We start from the raw sequence: 22,982 nt of genomic DNA on the forward strand, positions 1-22,982 counted from the left end.
AAGGTTTTTCCTGTAAAATCAAATGGCTCCTTTCCAACTTTTTAATGATGCATTGCTCTTCTTCAGTTCATTTCAATAAATTTAAATATTCCTTCATTTTTTTAAGCTATCAATTAATGGTGTCAACATTTCAAAACTACTCTTTCCATCTGTTTTTCTCTCAGTAGTCTTCGTTTGGGTATTCTTGGCTGCTACCCTTTGCAACCTTATGATCCTCTCTTTCACATCATTTCTACTTTGTCTAATTTGAAACACTAAACATTAACTCTGACACTAAGAAGCCTGGCCACTCATATTATCCAAGAGAGCTTTAGCATGTTTAACATGGCTGTTTCAGTTAACCTCAAAAGGGGAGAAACACTTGCAACAGTTGGCATGTTATGGTAGGAGACATATAATAGTATGAAACACATTTTAAACTGTCCATGAAAAGAATGATTAGACATCATAGCAATGAAAGTCCACTGATATGTTTAATTTCCCCTCTTTTTGGAAATAAGTGTGCTTATATAATTTCTCAATTTCATCCATTATGAGGATATGCTTTAACTTTGTGTTCCTACCTTTCTTGCTGCCCGATTGACAAGTACTTTATGCAGAGATGTGGTCAAATTTAACTTCTTAAAACAAAGTCCAGAGGTTCTTCCAGAGGAAGCCTTAATTTGAAAGAAAATTGAAACTTTATGGAGTTAAACATAATTTTAGCAATAAACATAAGGAATTCACTAGACATTTTGCAGATACTCACTAGCTTTTTAAATGAGTTTCCATTCTGAAAAAAAAAAGTATACAGAAAAAACATTTAAAAAAAATACATTACTTGACTTTTAAAAACATTATTTGGATTAATACTATATGCCTCTAAATATATTCACATGAAACGCGTTTTGTTTTAAGTACCAGAAGATAAATCTCATTGAGTTGTTGAGTCCTTTCTTACTCTGGGAATACCTAATGTTGCAACATACTTCCGCTACTAGATTTATGAAGAAATGACAAAAGAATAGATTATGACTTACCTGATTCATGGAACATTTTTCAATATGAGCAACTATAACTTCCCCAGGAATTCTTACTAAGATATAAGAAGCCATACTATACAATGCTGCATTATTTCCATCAAATGTAATAATGCTGAGTTCTGACAACATGGAACACCGACCTAAAAAGTGGTAGAGAGTAGATTTAGTCTATTAACTAATTATTTGTATTACAGTAATAACTGCTCCTTTATAAACATCTTTTAAATTAGTCTCCTTATGTTTGACAAAAAGCAACTCTAAAAGTTACTGGGAATCAAAATCATAAATCAAATGAAGAAAGTTCAACAATAACTTTGTCTTGATGAGGTGATTGCTTCAAAAAAAATAATAATCTCCCCTGATTAAAAATTGATTGCCATGTAAGGAATGCAGACTTACACGGACATTCCCACTCAGGGCAGCAAATATCGCTGTTCACTTGAACAGGTCTTCCCCGGAAACCACAGTCAGGCACTTCTATGTCCTTTGGGCAATTAAGAGACCAGTTGTACAACTTCCATTCCATATTAAGGCATATATATTGGGTACAATTATAAACAGGATCAAATTGTTGAGGCTGTTAATAAAAAAGAAAATTAATGCATATTTTTCCATTTTCAACTAATGTTTTAAATTAATTTTTAAACTTCCCATTCACATTGCTTATAGTGTACATTTCCTAAATACAAAAGCTTTTGAAAGATAAACAATTAAAATTTCACTACAGCTTTTTGTTGAGGTATCCTCTCTGAAATACTCAGTATGAACTTCATTTAAACTCTACCTTAATATTGATTTGATTATCAGAATTGCCCAGATACCCAACTTCTGAGTAAACTGAAGTCTTGTCCTAAATTGTCTAGATTAGTGTTTTGCAAGCAGACTTATACAGTGGCAGTCAACCTTTCATATTATGTTGTATAAAGCTAGTATATGATTAAGACTTCTGTTAATGTCAGTTTAAAAAAATTACAACTTAATATTATCCAAATTTTTCATTAAAAATCAAATGTGGTATCAGTTTGACAGCACCTGGATAGAATCATTATAAATTACTTTTTATATATAGCTCACAGACTTCTAGATAAATAAATAAAAAATAAATAAGTGGTAGATTTTTTTATAAATTACATTCTATATAAATTATAGTAATAACTGTAGCAATGATAAATAATATAACATTTATTATGCTCCAGACATTGTTCTAATTAGTCCATTTTATTCCCACAAAAACACCCTCTGAGGTAGGAGCTAATATTTTTCCCTATTTCATAGATAGAAAATCAGGTTTAAGGTCAAATTAACTTGCCCCGAGTTTCATAGCTAGTAAATAGTAGAGTCAGAACTTAAATTCAGGCATTGTTGCTCTGAAAACCGGTGCTCTTAACCACTACTCTATACTGCATCTCAGGGGATGGAGGAAGAAAAATTAACATCTATTTAGCACCTATTATATATCATGCACTAATAAAGTAGCTTTTTCATTTAATTCTCCCTAAATTTCGTGGGTCAGTTTCTATCATTCCAGTGTTATACATGATAAAAAACAAGGATAAGAGAGGGTAAAAAGTTTTCTAAATAGTGAGACTATTAAGAGAGGACTTCTCAATTTAAAAGCCAAAAGTAGGCAAATAGTCAAGTTCAGTCTTGCAAAATTTTCTGTGTATAAGTTGTATCAACTCCCAGAAAATGAAAGGAGATAGAAGAAAACTAAAACGCCTAAACAACACCTAAACCACCTAAAGAATCTATACCTTCCACTATACAGAAAGAATCTTTAACAAGGTCACCAATGAACTCCACATTGCTAAATTCAATGATCAGTTCTCAGACCTCATCTAGCTGACCTGTTAACATATTTAGTATAGCTTATTACTCCATCTTCCTTAATATTTTCTTTCCTTGGCTTCCAGATCACCTACAATCTCCTCCATTTTCTCCTATTTCAGTGGTTACTATCCTTTGCATGTTTGTCATTGTTTCTCAATCTGTTGAAGTTGCAGTGGCCCTTCTCTCTTCCCTGTCTTCACTCAATCCCTTTGTGATCTCATCTAACCACAATTTTAAATACCCTTTATCCACTGAGAATTATAAAAATTTCATCTTAACTTGATCTCTGCCCTAAACTCCACTTGTGTTCACCAGATCTGTATACCCAAAGCTTTTTGATGTCTAAGAGGAATCTTAATTTTTACGTGGCAAAACTGAACTCCTGGCTATACCCACCCCAGACCTTCACTTCCCACAATTTCCCCATCCTGATTAATGCCAACTTTATCCTTCAGTTGTTCAAGGCAAAACTCTTAGAATCCTTAATGCCTCTTTTTCATTCACACCTCACATCTAATTCTTCAGCAATTTCTGTAGCCTCTACCTTCAGAATAGATCCAGAACCCAGACATTTCTCACCATCTCCAATGCTATCACCTGGTCCAGATCACCATCAATCTCTTACCTAAATTCCTGCAGTAGCCTCCTAACTGGTTCTATTATCTCTTTACACCCTACTCTCAACACAGCAGCTAAAATGATCCTGAAACAGATCAGATCATATAATTCCTCTGCTCAGAAATCTCCCTTTTCTCTTCCTGTGTCATTTAGAATGAAAGCCACAGTCTTCATAATCATCCACCAGGCCTTACATAATCTAGTTTATTTCCTACTATTTCCTACTATTATTACATAATCTAATTTACTTCCTACTATTTTACTCCATACTATTTTACTCCTTGCTATTCTTTTATTGTTTTAAGATGTTAGGTACATTCTCAGCTCAGGGCCTTTGCACTTGGCTGGCCCCTCTGCCTGGAATGCTGTTGCCCTGCTTCTTTGCGTGGTTCACTCTTTCACTTCTTCAGATTTTCTGCTCTAAAGTAACAGTCACTTTCTCAGTGAGGATCATTTCATTGAAAATAGTTTTATTTTTCTCCTGAGCAGCAATCTCTAGAATTTTACATAACTTGGTAATTTATTTTGCTTATTGGCTGTTTCAGAATCCAATAAAATGTAAACTCCATAAAAGCAGGAATTTTTGCCTGCTTTTATATTGTTTTATTTATGGTATCTGAATAGTTCCTAGCCAGAAATAGTGCTAAATAAATACTGGTTGAATAAATCATTGGTTTATCAGAACAAGTAGCATATTTGGAGTAAGGAGATAATTTCACAAGTTTCAGCCAGACAATTACTAGCTCTGGGATTCAATGACCTTATCTTTTTTTGCTTACTAGTATATATTTGTCATCTTGCACAGTGCCCGGCATATAGTAGCTGCTTAATAAATATTTTTGAATGCCCAAAGAGAAGCCCACAATATACTCTTTATTATTATAAAGAATTATTATCATTAAAGAATTATTAAAGAAACATAATTATTATTAAGTTAATAAATTATCCAATTAATAAATCAATAAATAAAAGTATTAATTTATCACACATAATTATTATTACAACTATCACACAATTACTACTATTAAGGAATCATCCTTAAGACTTCATTTGCATTGTATTTGTTTTTCTTAGTGTGACCAGAGTCTAATTAATAAGAAATATCTGACAGTTAAGGAAATAAAATTGTTAAAATGTAATGCTTATTTAATTTAGCAAAGAAAGACTAGAGAGCATACCAAAAGAAGTTTAATAGCATCTGGATAGTGATACAGAAACATGAATAGACACAATAAGGAAATGACAAATAGCTGAAGAGATTACTCAGTCATACCTCACATTCCAAACCTGTCGTAGGTGTTAGCTTGTCAAACGCAGTGAAGTCTGATGGAGTAATCATTTCTGGACCTGAAGGAAATGAAGAGGTCCCCTGCATTAGTGAAGTGGTATTGATCATATATAAAACTCATTTGTGATAGAGACCATGTTAAGAAATTTTATATAGATTATTTCATTTAATTCTAACAAGAACGCTGCGAAGTAGATAATAATATTATTGTCATTTTACAGATAAGGAGACTAAGGTGTAGAGAGGTAAGCTGGTGTCAGAGGCAGAATTCGAACTTGGCAATTTTGATTCCAGAGCACTGGCTTTTAAGCACCATCCTAGAAACATCTTCACTGCCTTGTTGGTGTCAACACAATTGTTTGAACAGATAGAAATATCAATAGGATCGCTAAAGATTGCTCAGGAGTTACAAATTTTGTTGCATTTCTAAAATGAGTAGTGAGGCTGATTCATTTCCCTGGTGAATCTCTAAAATGTTTTCCTTGCAAGCAGAATAGTTGATGCTGTGGACCACTGGAGACCCCAGTTGGTGGGTGTGGCGAAGGAGTTATCCATGGAAAGAGAAAACACAACTGGTAAACACATTTGTAAGACTTCTTCCAAAGCTTTTTGTTAGTACTAAAGGTATCTCTAAAATATTCAAAGTCTGAAGGACTGTAGAAGAGTGAAAATGAATGGCTGAAATTTTGTCTAGCTGTAACTGCAGTGTCCATTGTTGATACCGTCTAAAAATGACTATATTAGTTTCCTATAACTGCTGTAAACAAATGATTACAAATTTAGTGTTCTGAAACATTACCAAATTATTATCTTGTGGTTCTGGAAGTCCGAAGTCCTAAAATCAAGATATCAGCAAGGGCTGTACTCCTTCTGGAGCCCCTATGGAAGAATCTGTTTCCTTGCCTTTTCCAACTATGGATTGCCTGAATACTCATGGTCCCTTCTTCCATCTTCAAAGCCACAGAATAATATCTTCAAATCTCAATTTCTCTCTCTCTCTCTTTCTCTCCCTCCCTCCCTTTCTCCTTCCCTGCTGATTCTGACATCTGACATGTGATACCTTCTCTGACTCTGACCCTCCTCCTTCTCTTTTATAAGGACCCTTGTGATTATATTGGGCTCACATGGATAATCCAGGATAACTTCCCCATCTCAAAATTGTTAACTTTATCACATCTGCAAAGTCCCTTTAGCATGTAAGGTCCCATATTTATAAATTCTGGGGATTAAGACATGGACATCTTTGGAGGGCCATTATTCAGCCTACCACAATGACATTAGACAAAACTTTTTTTTGTTGTTAAATAAATTCCATAAATAACCTTAATTTTGTACTTATTTTTATGGCTTCTAACTTACAAAATAAATGAAGTAGAATAAAAATTCCCATTGCTCGGTCCTATAAACAGTGTTCATGGTATATTAGATGTTGTATCTTCTAGAGAATATGATATTTTTACAGACTTAAATATCTTCATTTCCATCATCATAAATGTTTGAGCATAGTAATAGCAGACAAAGTTCCAGCCCAGAGCAAGCACAGAGTCATGAAAAATTCTGATAACTGGGGGTCTGAGTGGTCTCAGCAATAAAGTAGTCCATTGTTTTCTAAAATCATCAATGGGTTATAAGCACTGTCTTGGGGTAGAATTATAATAATCAAGCTTGTCGTAATAACTATAGCTTTGTAGTAAGTTTTAAATTGGAAAGTATGAGTCCTACAACTTTGTCCTTTTTCAAGATTATTTTGGCTATTCTAGGTTCCCTGCATTTCCATATGAATGTAGGGTCAGTTTGTCAATGTCTGCAAAGAAGTAACTGGGATTTTGATAGGTATTGCATTAAATCTGTAAATAAAATTTGGGAGTATTGTCATTTTAGCAATATTAAGTCTTCCAGGAACATGAGATGGCTTTCCATTTATTTTGATCTTCCTAATTCCTTCAATAACATTTTGTAGTTTTCACTGTACAAGTCATATACTACTTTTGCCAAATGTATTCCTACATAATTTATGCTACTGTAAATAGAATTGCTTTCTTCATTTCATTTTTAGATTGTTCATTGCTAGTACATAGAAACACAATTGATTTTAGTCACTGGTCTTTTCTTCTGCAAGTTTGTTGATGTATTACTATTTGCCCATTAATTAGTGCTAACAGGTTTTAGTGGATTCTTTAGAATAATCTGTATACAGGATCATATCACCTACAAATAAAAATAATTTTACAGGGTAGTTTTCTTACTCCTGAGGGTCATGGAGTAAAATCTATCTCCCCAATATAGTGACCACGGTACTTTAAATTGTCTTAGATGTTTAAAATATACAATGACTATTGTTTTGGGGGGATATTACAGAATGCAAAGTAGACAGCAGTACTTAGAGGAATTAACAGTGTATGTCCCAGATTTAGTACATGCAGTGTTATTCTAAACTTATTCACATCGTAGATTATACAACACAGGGAAAGTACCACCAGCCCCTCTCAAAATATGCTTTAAACTATACTAAATTCACTGATGCCTAAAATTTAACAGCAGTAGAGTAATTCCTCATCTCTACAGTGCTAATAACAAGACCTCTCTCTTAGCTTTCTCAAAAAGATTAAATACATGCAAAGTATGTACTCCAATGCCTGACACATAGTAAGTACTCAGTAAATGGTAGCTGTTAAGAATAGGACTAATGAGTTGGGGAGGAACCAAGACGGCGGAGTAGAAGGATGTGCTCTCACTCCCTCTTACGAGAACACCAGAATCACAACTAGCTGCTGGACAATCATCGATAGGAAGACACTGGAACTCACCAAAAAAGATACCCCACATCCAAAGACAAAGGAGAAGCCAAAATGAGACAGTAGGAGGGGCGCAATCACAGTAAAATCAAATCCCATAACTGGTGGGTGGGTGACTCGCAGACTGGAGAACACTTATACCACAGAAGTCCACCCACTAGAGTGAAGGTTCTGAGCCCCCCGTCAGGCTTCCCAACCTGGGGGTCCGGCAACGGGAGGAGGAATTCCTAGAGAATCAGACTTTGAAGCCGAGTGGGAATTGATTGCAGGACTTCGACAGGACTGGGGGAAACAGAGACTCCACTCTTGGAGGGCACACACAAAGCAGTGTGCACATCGGGACCCAGGGTAAGGAGCAGTGACCCCGGGGGAGACTGAACCAGACCTACCTGCTAGTGTTGGAGGGCCTCCTGCAGAGGCGGGGGGTGGCTCTGTTTCACCATGGGGACAAGGACACTGGCAGCAGAAGTTCTGGGAAGTACTCCTTGGTGTGAGCCCTCCCAGAGTCTGTCATTAGCCCCACCAAAGTGCCCAGGTAGGCTCCAGTGTTGGGTTGCCTCAGGCCAAACAACCAACAGGGAGGGAACCCAGCCCCACCCATCAACAGTCAAGTGGATTAAAGTTTTATGGAGCTCTGACCACCACAGCAACAGTCAGCTCTACCCATCATCAGTCTCTCCCATCAAGCCTCTTGGATAGCCTCATCCACCAGAGGGCGGAGAGCAGAAGCAAGAAGAACTACAATCCTGCAGCCTGTGGAACAAAAACCACATTCACAGAAAGATAGACAAGATGAAAAGGCAGCGGGCTATGTACCAGATGAAGGAACAAGATAAAACCCCAGAAAAACAACTAAATGAAGTGGAGATAGGCAACCTTCCAGAAAAAGAATTCAGAATAATGATAGTGAAGATGATCCAGGACCTCGGAGAAACAATGGAGGCAAAGATCAAGAAAATGCAAGAAATGTTTAACAAAGACCTAGAAGAATTAAAGAACAAACAAACAGACACAAACAATACAATAACTGAAATGAAAAATACACTAGAAGGAATCAATAGCAAAATAAATGAGGCAGAAGAACGGATAAGTGACCTGGAAGACTGAATGGTGGGATTCACTGCTGTGGAACAGACTAAAGAAAAAAGAATGAAAAAAAATGAAGACAGCCTAAGAGACCTCTGGGACAACATTAAATGCAACAACATTCGCATTATAGGGGTCCCAGAAGGAGAAGAGAGAGAGGAAGGACCAGAGAAAATATTTGAAGAGATTATAGTCGAAAACTTCCCTAACATGGGAAAGGAAATAGCCACCCAAGTCCCGGAAGCGCAGCAAGTCCCACATAGGATAAACCCAAGGAGAAACACACCGAGACACATAGTAATCAAATTGGCAAAAATTAAAGACAAAGAACAATTACTGAAAGCAGCAAGGGAAAAACGACAAATAACATACAAGGGAACTCCCATAAGGTTAACAGCTGATTTCTCAGCAGAAACTCTGCAAGCCAGAAGGGAGTGGCATGATATACTTAAAGTAATGAAAGGGAAGAACCTACAACCAAGATTACTCTACCCGGCAAGGATCTCATTTAGATTCGATGGAGAAATCAAAAGCTTTACAGAAAAGCAAAAGCTAAGAGAATTCAGCACCACCAAACCAGCTCTACAACAAATGCTAAAGGAACTTCTCTAAGTGGGAAACACAAGAGAAGAAAAGGACCTACAAAAACAAACCCAAAACAATTAAGAAAATGGTCATAGGAACATACATATCGATAATTACCTTAAACGTGAATGGATTAAATGCCCCAACCAAAAGACACAGACTGGCTGAATGGATACAAAAACAAGACCCATATATATGCTGTCTACAAGAGACCCACTTTAGACCTAGGGACACATACAGAGTGAAAGTGAGGGGATGGAAAAAGATATTCCCTGCAAATGGAAATCAAAAGAAAGCTGGAGTAGCTATACTCATATCAGACAAAATAGACTTAAAGAATGCTACAAGAGACAAGGAAGGACACTACATAATGATCAAGGGATCAATCCAAGAAGAAGATATAACAATTATAAATATATATGCACCCAACATAGGAGCACCTCAATACATAAGGCAACTGCTAACAGCTATAAAAGAGGAAATTGACAGTAACACATTAATAGTGGGGGACTTTAACACCTCACTTACACCAATGGACAGATCATCCAAAATGAAAATAAATAAGGAAACAGAAGCTTTAAATGACACAATAGACCAGATAGATTTAATTCATATTTATAGGACATTCCATCCAAAAACAGCAGATTACACTTTCTTCTCAAGTGCGCACGGAACACTCTCCAGGATAGATCACATCTTGGGTCACAAAACAAGCCTCAGTAAATTTAAGAAAATTGAAATCATATCAAGCATCTTTTCTGACCACAACGCTATGAGATTAGAAATCAATTACAGGGGAAAAAATGTAAAAAACACAAACACATGGAGGCTAAACAATACGTTATTGTATAACCAAGAGATCACGGAGGAAATCAAAAAATACCTAGAGACAAATGACAATGAAAACACGACGATCCAAAACCTATGGGATGCAGCAAAAGCAGTTCTAAGAGGGAAGTTTATAGCTATAAAAGCCTACCTCAAGAAACAAGAAAAATCTCAAGTAAACAATCTAACCTTACACCTAAAGGACCTAGAGAAAGAAAAACAAACAAAACCCAAAGTTAGCAGAAGGAAAGAACTCATAAATATCAGAGCAGAAATAAATGAAATAGAAACAAAGAAAACAATAGCAATGATCAATAAAACTAAAAGCTGGTTATTTGAGAAGGTAAACAAAATTGATAAACCATTAGCCAGACTCATCAAGAAAAAGAGGGAGAGGACTCAAATCAATAAAATTAGAAATGAAAAAGGAGAAGTTACAACAGACACCGCAGAAATACAAAGCATTCTAAGAGACTACTACAAGCAACTCTATGCCAATAAAATGGACAACCTGGAAGAAATGGACAAATTCTTAGAAAGGTATAACCTTCCAAGACTGAACCAGGAAGAAACAGAAAATATGAACAGACCAATCACAAGTAATGAAATTGAAACTGTGATTAAAAATCTTCCAACAAACAAAAGTCCAGGACCAGATGGCTTCACAGGTGAATTCTATCAAACATTTAGAGGAGAGCTAACACCCATCCTTCTCAAACTCTTCCAAAAAATTGCAGAGGAAGGAACACTCCCAAACTCATTCTATGAGGCCACCATCACCCTGATACCAAAACCAGACAAAGATACTACAAAAAAAGAAAATTACAGACCAATATCACTGATGAATGTAGATGCAAAAATCCTCAACAAAATACTAGCAAACAGAATCCAACAACACATTTAAAAGGATCATACACCATGATCAAGTGGGATTTATCCCAGGGATGCAAGGATTCTTCAATATATGCAAATCAATCAATGTGATACACCATATTAACAAATTGAAGAATAAAAACCATATGATCATCTCAATAGATGCAGAAAAAGCTTTTGACAAAATTCAACACCCATTTATGATAAAAACTCTCCAGAAAGTGGGCATAGAGGGAACCTACCTCAACATAAAAAAGGCCATTTACGACAAACCCACAGCAAACATCATTCTCAATGGTGAAAACCTGAAAGCATTTCCTCTAAGATCAGGAATGAGAGAAGGATGTCCACTCTCACCACTATTATTCAACATAGTTTTGGAAGTCCTAGCCACGGCAATCAGAGACAAAAAGAAATAAAAGCAATACAAATTGGAAAAGAAGAATTAAAACTGTCACTGTTTGCAGATGACATGATACTATACGTAGAGAATCCTAAAAATGCCACCAGAAAACTACTAGAGCTAATCAATGAATTTGATAAAGTTGCAGGATACAAAATTAATGCACAGAAATCTCTTGCATTCCTATACACTAATGATGAAAAATCTCAAAGAGAAATTAAGGAAACACTCCCATTTACCATTGCAACAAAAAGAATAAAATACCTAGGAATAAACCTACCTAGGTAGACAAAAGGCCTGTATGCAGAAAACTATAAGACACTGATGAAAGAAATTAAAGATGATATAAACCGATGGAGAGATATATCATGTTCTTGGATTGGAAGAATCAATATTGTGAAAATGACTATACTACCCAAAGCAATCTACAGATTCAATGCAATCCCTATCAAATTACCAATGGCATTTTTTACGGAACTAGAACAAATCATCTTAAAATTTGTATGGAGACACAAAGACCCCGAAAAGCCAAAGCAGTCTTGAGGGAAAAAAACAGAGCTGGAGGAATCAGACTCCCTGACTTCAGACTATACTACAAAGCTACAGTAATCAAGAAAATATGGTACTGGCACAAAAACAGAAACATAGATCAATGGAACAAGATAGAAAGCCCAGAGATAAACCCACGCACCTATGGTCAACTACTCTATGACAAAGGAGGCAAAGATATACAATGGAGAAAAGACAGTCTCTTCAATAAGTGGTGCTGGGAACACTGGACAGCTACATGTAAAAGAATGAAATTAGAACACTCCCTAACACCATACACAAAAATAAACTCAAAATGGATTCGAGACCTAAATGTAAGACCGGACACTATAAAACTCTTAGAGGAAAACATAGGAAGAACACTCTTTGACATAAATCACAGCAAGATCTTTTTTGATCCACGTCCTAGAGTAATGGAAATAAAAACAAAAATAAACAAATGAGACCTAATGAAACTTAAAAGCTTTTGCACAGCAAAGGAAACCATAAACAAGAAGAAAAGACAACCCTCAGAATGGGAGAAAATATTTGCAAACAGATAAAGGATTAATCTCCAAAATATATAAACAGCTCATTCAGCTCAATATTAAACAAACAAACAACCCAATCCAAAAATGGGCAGAAGACCTAAATAGACATTTCTCCAAAGAAGACATACAGATGGCCAAGAAGCACATGAAAAGCTGCTCAACATCACTAATTATTAGAGAAATGCAAATCAAAACTACAATGAGGTATCACCTCACACCAGTTAGAATGGGCATCATCAGTAAATCTACAAACAACAAATGCTGGAGAGCATGTGGAGAAAAGGGAACCCTCTTGCACTGTTGGTGGGAATGTAAATTGATACAGCCACTATGGAGAACAGTATGGAGGTTCCTGAAAAAACTAAAAATAGAATTACCATATGACCCAGCAATCCCACTACTGGGCGTATACCCAGAGAAAACCATAATTCAAAAAGACACATGCTGGGCTTCCCTGGTGGCGCAGTGGTTGAGAATCTGCCTGCTAATGCAGGGGACACGGGTTCGAGCCCTGGTCTGGGAAGATCCCACATGCCACGGAGCAGCTGGGCCCGTGAGCCACAATTGCTGAGCCTGCGCGTCTGGAGCCTGTGCCCCGCGACGGGAGGGGCCGCGATAGAGAAAGGCCCGCGCACCGCGATGAAGGGCGGTCCCCGCTTGCCGCAACTGGAGAAAGCCCTCGCACGAACCGAAGACCCAACACAGCCAAAAATAAATAAATAAATAAATAAATAAATAAGAAAATCCTAAAAAAAAAAAAAAAAAAAAAAAGACACATGCACCCCAATGTTCATTGCAGCACCATTTAAAATAGCCAGGTCATGGAAGCAACCTAAATGCCCATCGACAGACGAATGGATAAAGAAGATGTGGTACATATATACAATGGAATATTACTCAGCCATAAAAAGGCATGAAATTGAGTCATTTGTTGAGACGTGGATGGATCTAGAGACTGTCATACAGAGTGAAGTAAGTCAGAAAGAGCGAAACAAATATTGTATATTAACACATGTATGTGGAACCTAGAATAATGGTACAGATGAACCGGTTTGCAGGGCAGAAGTTGAGACACAGATGTAGAGAACAAACATGTGGACACCAAGGGGGGAAAACCACGGTGGGGTGGGGATGGTGGTGTGCTGAATTGGGTGATTGGGACTGACATGTATACACTGATGTGTATAAAATTGATGACTAATAAGAACCTGCAGTATAAAAAAACAAACAAACAATAAAAACAACTAATACTAAACTTTCTTTGGGTTATTTGTATGGAAATATGTTAATATAAATGTTTCAGATATTACATGAAATTTCTAAAAATCTTATATGTTCTGGTATAATGTTATAAGTCATAACTCTAGTTATTACTTTAAAATGTATATCTCAGAAATAACTAAATTTCCTTGTCAATTGCATTATTATGAACTTTCATCAAATCTTTAACCGTGGTCATTTTTAAGTCTTTTGTCATTTACAGACAGTTCTGGGTGTACTCTGATGCTTTTGCAAAAATGTTCCTATAAAAGGGTTTCATCTTCAAGGAATTCATGGGAAAAACTCTGACAAGTACAGGTTTCTGGTAACTGACTGTACTGCTGAACTGAATGAGTAAGCATTTTCAGAACTCTAATGGAAAACTGATGAATTCATAAAAGTTCTAACAAAAGATCAAGATAAAAAAAATTAATTACATGGGACTGAGTGAACTGATGAGGATGATTATAATCTTTGTGACTTTCTGTTTGAATAAAAAAAAAAAATCCCACAAGGACTCAGAGGCAAAAACTATACAAATCAATTTTCACTGCAAAGTAAAGGAGCTGTTACAGTGGAGGATTACTGGACTGAATGTCAATATTATGACATAGTATGAGTGTGTTTCGTGTTTGGTAATTGCAACTATGTTGCTTTTGTCGTGGTCATCCATTTACAATGCTTGGTGTCAGTTTATTTATCTCTTGTAAAAATAAAATACAGTGTGTGTGTGTGAAAAAAATAAAAATAAAAATAAAAAATAAATATCATAATTAAAAAGAAAAAGAGGGCTTCCCTGGTGGCACAGTGGTTGAGAGTCTGCCTGCCAATGCAGGGGACACGGGTTCGAGCCCTGGTCTGGGAAGATCCTACATACCACGGGGCAACTGGGCCCGTGAGCCACAATTACTGAGCCTGCGCATCTGGAGCCTGTGCCCCGCAACAAGAGAGGCCGCGGCGGTGAGAGGCCCACGCACCGCGATGAAGAGTGGTCCCCGCTTGCCGCAACTAGAGAAGGCCCTCGCACAGAAATGAAGGCCCAACACAGCCATAAATAAATAAATAAAAAAGAATGTGAATTTCTTTAAAAAAAAAGAAAGAAAGAAAGAAAAAGAGTAGTAGTAATAGCGATGATTGTAGTGAGACTATTATTTGGAAGATGTCACAGGACTTATTATAATCCTCCAGTGATTTGCCATGGCCTTCAGAAAAAAACACAAACCCAACAATTTCCTGTCATGGGCCATTTGTGATCTGGCCTCTAAACATCTCTTCCACACCATCTCTTGGCACAATTCCCCCACACCACACTCTCAAGGTGCGATGACCTGCTTGGAGCCCCTCTGTGTGACAGGTTCCCTCTCGGCTGCAGGCCTTTGCATGTGCACACATTTCCTCCTTTTCCTAGCTATCCACCTCTGACCTTCTGTTACCCAACTGAGACCACACGTCCAAAATAAGTATAAGACCCCTCCTGCTTACCGCTTGTACTTACTCCTACTGTAATATCATGACAGCCTATGGACTATTCGCTGTTTTAGGGTTGGGGCTGTGATTTGTTCACCATTCTCCCTTCCTCCCCCCTCCCCACCCCCAGTGTCAGGACAGTACCTGGCAGCGTTGACACTCAATGAAAGCTTGTCAAACATATTTAAAGAATAAATATCTGAATTTTTCTAAATTATAACCCCAGGAGATACAATACATTAGGTTTGTCAAGCCTCACTGTGAGTGGATTTATTCAATCCTTTCCTGAGGCAAGTTTCACAGGGAGGGAGCGAAGTGAGGGTTTGAGCCCAGAATGCCTCCTCCAGAGGCTGGGAGAGAACACAGGAATGAGAATAAAAGTGCTTAGAGGATGACTTCATTTGCCTTAAAGTCTCTTCAGCGTCAACTTAGTCACTGTGAAAATTTAATCAGAATTTAGTAAAAGCTAAATTCTAGGCAAAGACATGAGGGAAGTTCTTATTATCTATACTAACTGAAATGGTACAGAGGTGGACCAAAGGTGGAAGCCATTCTGAAAATGTGGCTTGTTGATCCAGTGAATAGCTACTTAGTGAGACCAAAGTGACTGCTGGGTTCTCTCGTGGATGGGATAGTACTAACACCAGCAGCTGTTTAGGAGTGCCAAGATTTAAATTACATGATGCTAAGTTTAGTGTCTAAAGTTGTAACGATACCTGTAAACATGGGTAGAGATGGCTTACCTGGAGAAATTAATGCTGGTTCTGTGGGAATCAGAGGTATGCCTACAAAGAAGCAAAGATACTCTTCTTTAATCTGTTTTGCTTAAAGTGAAGCCCATATAGTTCATATAAGGATGTTTAGCTTTAAGGAAAATATTTTGGGAGAGAGGATGCAGGAGGAATGTGAGAGCAAAGACTTACATGGTTTAGAAAGTAATTCAGAATCCAAAAACTTTGAAAAGGACAATGAATAAGAATGTCATGAAGGTTTATTGTCTGTCTAAAACTTCTGTTCATAGTCACTTGCCATCATATAAAAAAATATTCAAGTATTTTACTTTTCAGAATAAGTGAAGTAAGGTTCACACTTACAGTCTTCTGGGTAAACACACTTGAGAGTGACTTCATCAAGGATCATACTTTTAGGGCAGTAGGGCAAGCATCCTTCAACCCTTTAAATGAAAAAAAAATTAAAGTAAGAAAAAAATTTTAATATAAAAATATATTACATTTAATATAGGAAACTAAGATACAGTTTTCCTAAAATTCTTCTGTTCTCCTTGTCAAGCACTAAGCAGTGCTCTGCTTGCTATTATTCCATCATACCTCATTGTATGAAATCACAAGCTAGTGGATGATAAAGAAATATTCATGACTGAGACAGAATCTGAACACAGAATATTCAAAACATACACTTATGTTTGGGACACACTAAGGCCATGTTCTGTAATTGTGATTTTACTCTATGTTCATCATACTGTTACTTTCCTATACTCCCCCACATATAAGCAGAGAGACACACTCTTTGAATATCCATAAAGACGTTGGTAGAACAAAAACAGGATGTTCAGGGGCTCTCCCTGCTGATTATTAAGCCCTGAAGTCATCGAAAAGTAACTAGGAATCTCTGGGTGGCAGAGATGGAGGTGGGACATGCTCTTCTCTGAGAACAGGGAAGAGGGTGGCAGAGGCTGCAGTTCTCAAGAGCCTCAGGGCCTGTGCCCAAAATAGTGGCTGTGCTCTGAGAGGACGTGGTTGTATATGAGCCTAAGGAGACTGAATTTCAAGCCCCAAAACGTCTGGTCTTGTGTGTGGGCACATGAAATCAGGAGGCCCACATTTCAAGAAGCATGGGCTTGGGAATCGGGGGCCAAAAACAGGCAGGACCATCCTGAATGCTTATCCTCTAAGGGAATGAAACCAAGATAATGACTGAGATAAAGTCTTCCTTCTCATTCAGTTGGGGCTCAGAGTCCAGTTTATTCTGATTCAAAAGAAATATATCCTTCATGTACAACCAATTATTAGATTCATACATACTAGAGAATTACTGTACATATAGTTTAAAAAAGGCTTGCTTATCTGCCTCTCAAATACACCAGCAGGCTATGATACTAATTTTAATATTTTAAAACATTTCCAATTGCCTTATCTATAAAGTAAAAAATTTGGACCAAAAATACAGCCCCTTTCCAATTCAGTGTGGAAATGAACTAACTTGACACTAGGGACATGTGTTGCCACCAGAGGGCACTCGTTCATGGAAGGAAATCCAAAACCAAGAAAAGCTAATTTCTCTTTTAACAGAAGCCCCTTTGGCCATCTCTTGGATACTTCCTTCACATATTTTTTTTAAAAACATTAATAGCTCAGCTTATAAGACCAATTATTTATTTCATAAAGTGAACTTAAATAATAAAATTTTAACCAGTATATGATATTCCTATCCTACTCTAAACTCTGTCAAGCAAAAAAGTTACTAGATTACTGAAAATACTAGGGCCAGCTGGTTATCCTCACATTAAATAAACATCATTTTTTAAGCAACTCAATTATCCTGCAGTTGCTTTATGCAAGTCAAAACCACAGCTATCGTTTTAAAATCATCTTCCAAAACCCAGTAACTTGTTCCTTTAAAATGTCGTCATGGATGCACACAGCAGGGTCCTCTTTATTTTGTCATACAACTGGTAATCTAGTCAACGTCTGACTGATAACTATGCCTCAGATGTAGAACAGTTCTTATAATAGGTATATTATGTAATAGGGATAGCTCTACTTACATATGGGCTCTGTGGTATGCTAGTTGGTATCTTTTCTCATAAAAGTTCTCATTTCCACTAGATATTTTTATTTTCAACACTTGCTATGTGCCAGAAACTGAAATCATCTAGAACAAGCAGGGTGGTTCTGCTGGGGACTTGGAGGAGGCGTGCAGGGCTACGTTGACACGCCAGCTCAGAACCTGAGTCTCCCCTCAGGACCTCAAGTACCAGGAGGAGCCATAATGAGGTGCCTCAGCCCAGGGAACCGGAAGAAGTAGAAAGGAAATAGTGGTGAAGACAGAGATGAGAAACAGCTTGGCAGGGGTGAAGTTTCACGCCGAGTCTCTTCTCTGCGTTCTAACTATACCAAAAAAGAAACTTTGGGGGAGCTACAGACCAAACAATGGAAGCACTGAGGATCTGGGTTCAACCACCCTGGAGACTGGGTATGCCACAAGAAATAAACTAGCCAAATGCCACTTCAGAATATAGCTCCGTTTCCTCCCCAGTGCCAGGGCTGGCCTTGCCCCTCTCTCTTTCTTCCTTCCTCCCCCACGTGCTCTCCTTCCTATGGGGCCCCTGTTATTTCCCCTCCTCCCGATGGCTCCCAGAAGAGACAGGAAATAGGTTTGTGAATGTGAGGGGTCCAAGTGAATGGTGAAGACTTCTTTTCAGAAAGAACTGGTTGTTTTTTTTAAGAAAATAAACAGAAACATCATTTCCTTCTCTCTGTTCCCATAGCACCTGTTACCCAACAGGATGTAGTTGTTCAAACTCTGGCTCTACTGCCTGCAAACTGTATGGTCTGAGGCAAGTTGCTTAACTTCTCTGTGCCTCGGTTTGTTTTCTCTTCTGAAAATGGGAATAATGAGATTACCAGTTGTACAGCACTTAGCACAGTGTGTGTCATGCTGTAAATACTTCAATGTGCTAGTTGTGGTGGTGGTTATTCCTCCAGCCTTCTTTCCCCTGTATTGTCAGTTATCTGCTGTTGTTCCTGTCTTCTTCCTAAAGACTGTGAGCTCCTTGAAATAAGGGCTACATCTCATTTACTCATATGCCAGAACCTTTTCTGGTGCCAGTGTTTGTTGTAGAGCAGAAGCTCATAAATGACTAATAGAAAATGATTCTTTTAAAAATATTCCCTCCTACTACGGTTGCACTTCTCTGTTCTCCTTTACAACAAAACTCCTTAAAAAAAAAAAAAAAGCTGTTACATTGCTTATCTCCATTTTGCCTCTTCCTATTCTCCAGATCACCAAATCCAACGAACAATTTTCAGTTTGAAATTTAAAATCCTCAAAACCAAATTCCTGGCTTTTCCTCCAAACTGCTCCTCCTAACATCTTCCTTATCTTAGTAAATGGCAACTCAGCCCTTCCGTTAAATTGAATCATTCAAGTTTGTTGATGTTTGACCAGTTTTGACCACAAAAATGGCGATTTCATATGATTCTGAAACCTACAAAAGGCTGAGACCTGAACTGGAGTCCTTAACTCCTCTTTCTCTCATAACTGACGTTGATTCTATCAGCATCCCTTATGGCCCTAAGTTCAAAATATATCCAGAATCTGTTCACTTCCCACATAACCTCCAGGGCTACCAACCTAGTCAAATCCCCTTTGTGTCTTGTCTGTATTACTACCCAGTTCTGCCCTTGTTCTTCCCCTCACCAAAAGTCAGTGCAATAGCCAGTGTAAACATTTTAAAAGATTCTGTCACTCCTCTGCCCAAAATACACCAGGACGTTACTCAGAGAAAAAAAGTCCTCACAACAGGCTACAAGGCCCTATATGATTCACCCACCACTATGATTCTCTGCTCTCTTCTCCTACCTCTAAATTTTGTTCACTTTGCTCCAATTAACTGGCCTCCCTGCTCATCCTCAAGCACACCAAACAATTCCCATCTCAGGACCTTTACACGTTTCTCAGATTGAAAGGCTCTTTCCCCAGATATCCACATGGCTAGTTCCCTCACTTCCTTCGCATCTCTTACTAGATGTCACCTTGTCAGCCTATTCTTCCCTGATCACCCTACATTAATGAGCAAACACACACACACCTGCCTTATGCTCCCTGTTTCCCTTACCTTCCTTTATTTTTCTCCATAATACATAAGTCCATTTAACAATATATTGCATTATATATTTACATTTTTATTTTTTATTCTCTGCCTCAGTGCAACAAAATGTTTAAGCTGCGGAAAGGTAAATACTTTGTTCAATACTGTATCCCTAACAGCTAGAAGAATTGCTGGCATATAGCAGACCCTCAATAACTACTGCTTGAATAAAACAAAATAAATTCATGAATGAGTATCTAGAACAAATTATTGTTAAGAATTTTTTTAATCTAAAAACAAAAAAAATCACTGAGAGCAGAATCTGCTAATGCTAGAATCTGTTCATGAATGGTTAAACATGACTTACGGTGGAAGAAATTTACATGCTAGAGCTGCAGGGTCACTACACGTTTTAAAACAGGGAGTGGCACAAGGTTCATATCTCCATTCACACATCCTCCTGTAAGGCACTGCTGCCTGGATTTCTGGGGAAAAATGAAATTTAGATTGTGTGCAAAAATGGACAGCTTGAAAAATAATGATTTATGATAGTAAACCTTTAGGGTTTGATCTTTCTTTGATTATAATACTGTGGAAAAGACAGGGGTATGGGGAATAAAAAGCATTGTAATTGTTTGCTGATCAAAGCATTTCATGCTCAGGTCGAATATCAAAATGTTAGTTTATCTTCTAAACATTTAAAAAAGCAAGAGGTGCAGGAGGCCAAGGAAAATTCTAAATCTTCTTCCTTTCTTTATGTTTAGTGGGTGTTCATTGATCTATGTATCATGATAATAGCATACACTTGTTTGGAATTTTACTTTTTGCAAAATAATTTTTTGTCCATAATTTTATTTTATCCTTGCAACAATCCTGTTGCGTGGGTATTACCTCCATTTTATAAATGAAGAATTTGAGGCTAAGAGGAGCCAAGTGACTTGCCAAATTCAAACAACTGGAAAAATGGCAAGACCAAAGACATATTTATTGCCTGACATCAGACGTAAGGAAAACACTCCATCTTTGTTCTTCTCACAGAATTTAGCTCATTGCCTTGCACATGGTAAGTATTATCTAATGACAAAAATGAATGAACAGGTTTTAATAATACATGCTTGTAGCTATAAAAACCTTCCTTGACTGAAGATTTTTCTCCTGCATATTCTGCTAATATTTTCCCCTTCCCACATCATAGACCAGTCCTTCTGCAGCAGTCCAAAACTATCTCTGAAGGAGAGAGCTCCATAAGGGAGAAAGTTCAGGAAGCAGGTTATGTTTCTTGGACTTCAGATACAGAATTCAATTCCAAGGTATGAGAAGAAACATAAGTCTTTCTGGGAGGCATCTATGCATCTAAATATTAAAATACTCATTAGACCTGGGTTACTAGGATCATGGGGCATGAGAGAGGGTTGGTTCCAAGACTAGAATAAACCCCTAGTGTATCCTAGGTTTGGGAAGCCCACAAAGATGAGTTTCTGAGATTTTGATGATGCCATTGGCTGCAGTTGTCCAAAGCTCAGGTAAGGCCACTGGGTCTGGTTCTAATGGAGCAGATTTGTGTATTGGAGAGGAAATAAAGGCTTGCAAAATTCAACTTTGAAGTAAATTCAAGTAAAAATATCACGCTCACTCTATAGAATGTTGTATAGCCATGTCAGTGACTCTTTTTCTCATGAGTCCAAGAACCCCATTCAATAGGCAAAAATTTGAAGCTCAGTTTGAATGTTCCAAAGAGATTTATAGAAATGTATCCACAACAAAAAAAGGCAAATGATTAGCTCTCTTAGACTGACTTAGAAGAGTTTGTTAGAATGAAAATTTGTTTGGGAGACCCAAGGCAGATATCAAGCCCTTAGATTTTGAAAATAAAGCATGACTTTTAAACACTGGGTAAGGCAGTGAGGATTCCTCTCTGAAATTTAGAAAATTCAATAGCTGTAGAACAGCAAGGGTCTCTAGAAATAAGACCAGGATTCTGCTGAACCAGAAAAATCTTCTAGAGGTCAGTGGAACCAGACTCCATAGTATTCAAAGAACAGAGTTAAACACATTGTCTTTATCATTAAGAATCAAACTATATGAGAAGTTGCCTTCTAATGAAGGAAAAGGTAGATACAAAACTAGACAACAAGGAGACATGGGTAAGTTCTATTTCCAAAGCCCAGACAGCACTGAAAGTAATCATTGAGGCAATCATAAAAATAACATCATTTAAGGCTATTCTAAACAATTTACCACATTAACTTATGTAATACTATAACCCTATGAAGTAGGTATTATTATTTCTCCCATTTTACAGATGTGTAAACTGAGAGACAGGTTAAGAAATTTACTAAGGTCATAAAAGGTCATGCAACTAATTATACACATTAAAAATGATTTTTAAATTAAAACCTAATAAATATTCTGTCATTATTTAAGTTATCTACTTAATCTGTATTTGAAGATCTCAGGAAACATACCTTCTATGCTGAAGCTACTTAAATGTTTAAATTCTTCAGAATCATCATATTTTGATGCTTTGGCACTAGAATCTGTCAATATGATGAAGAAGCCTTTCTTGCTGTATAACTCAAAAGCACTGTAACCAGGAATCCAGAGGCCCTGATGGTGAAAAAATGTGGCTCTCCGATGAAAGGCGGAATTCACCTCCCACAGTTTCAGACTAAGAGTGTCATCATCATGGACATAGAGAAAGTAGTTTGGCCTTTCGGCAGATTCCAAGGAAACAAGTACCAATGCTGTAAAACAGAGCAGTGTTTGACAACTCCCTGGGTTCTCTGGAGAAGGCAGATCATCAGCACTGGCATTATAAAATTCATTTATAAAGCTGACAAAAACAGAACTGCACAATTGTCATACATAGTTCCTGCCAATCTCAAAGATTTCAGAAATGAATTATAAGATCTCTAAAGGAAAAAATAGTATTTTAATGCAATGCATAAAGTGACAGCTCCAAAAGTATTCAGTCTTTGATAAGTTCCATTTTTTTAAATAATTGATCATGTCTTTGG

The 22,982-nt window shown here is 37.3% G+C and overlaps 1 protein-coding gene across 2 annotated transcripts in view; it reads right to left on the reverse strand.

Moving 5' to 3' along the window:
* OTOGL (otogelin like) overlaps positions 1 to 22,982 on the reverse strand; it is a 150,955-nt gene that overhangs the window by 35,201 nt on the left and 92,772 nt on the right. For both annotated transcript variants that reach the window (XM_057556858.1, XM_057556857.1), the window contains 9 exons: positions 22,431 to 22,709; positions 20,333 to 20,450; positions 16,229 to 16,308; positions 15,851 to 15,919; positions 4,744 to 4,817; positions 1,422 to 1,599; positions 1,020 to 1,162; positions 749 to 772; positions 564 to 656 (listed from right to left, as the gene is read on the reverse strand). In XM_057556858.1, coding sequence (XP_057412841.1) covers positions 564 to 656; positions 749 to 772; positions 1,020 to 1,162; positions 1,422 to 1,599; positions 4,744 to 4,817; positions 15,851 to 15,919; positions 16,229 to 16,308; positions 20,333 to 20,450; positions 22,431 to 22,709 — 1,058 coding nt within the window. The remainder of the gene's footprint in view (positions 1 to 563; positions 657 to 748; positions 773 to 1,019; positions 1,163 to 1,421; positions 1,600 to 4,743; positions 4,818 to 15,850; positions 15,920 to 16,228; positions 16,309 to 20,332; positions 20,451 to 22,430; positions 22,710 to 22,982) is intronic.

The sequence above is a fragment of the Balaenoptera acutorostrata genome, chromosome 11 (assembly GCF_949987535.1).
Source record: "Balaenoptera acutorostrata chromosome 11, mBalAcu1.1, whole genome shotgun sequence".
Lineage (NCBI taxonomy): Eukaryota > Metazoa > Chordata > Mammalia > Artiodactyla > Balaenopteridae > Balaenoptera > Balaenoptera acutorostrata.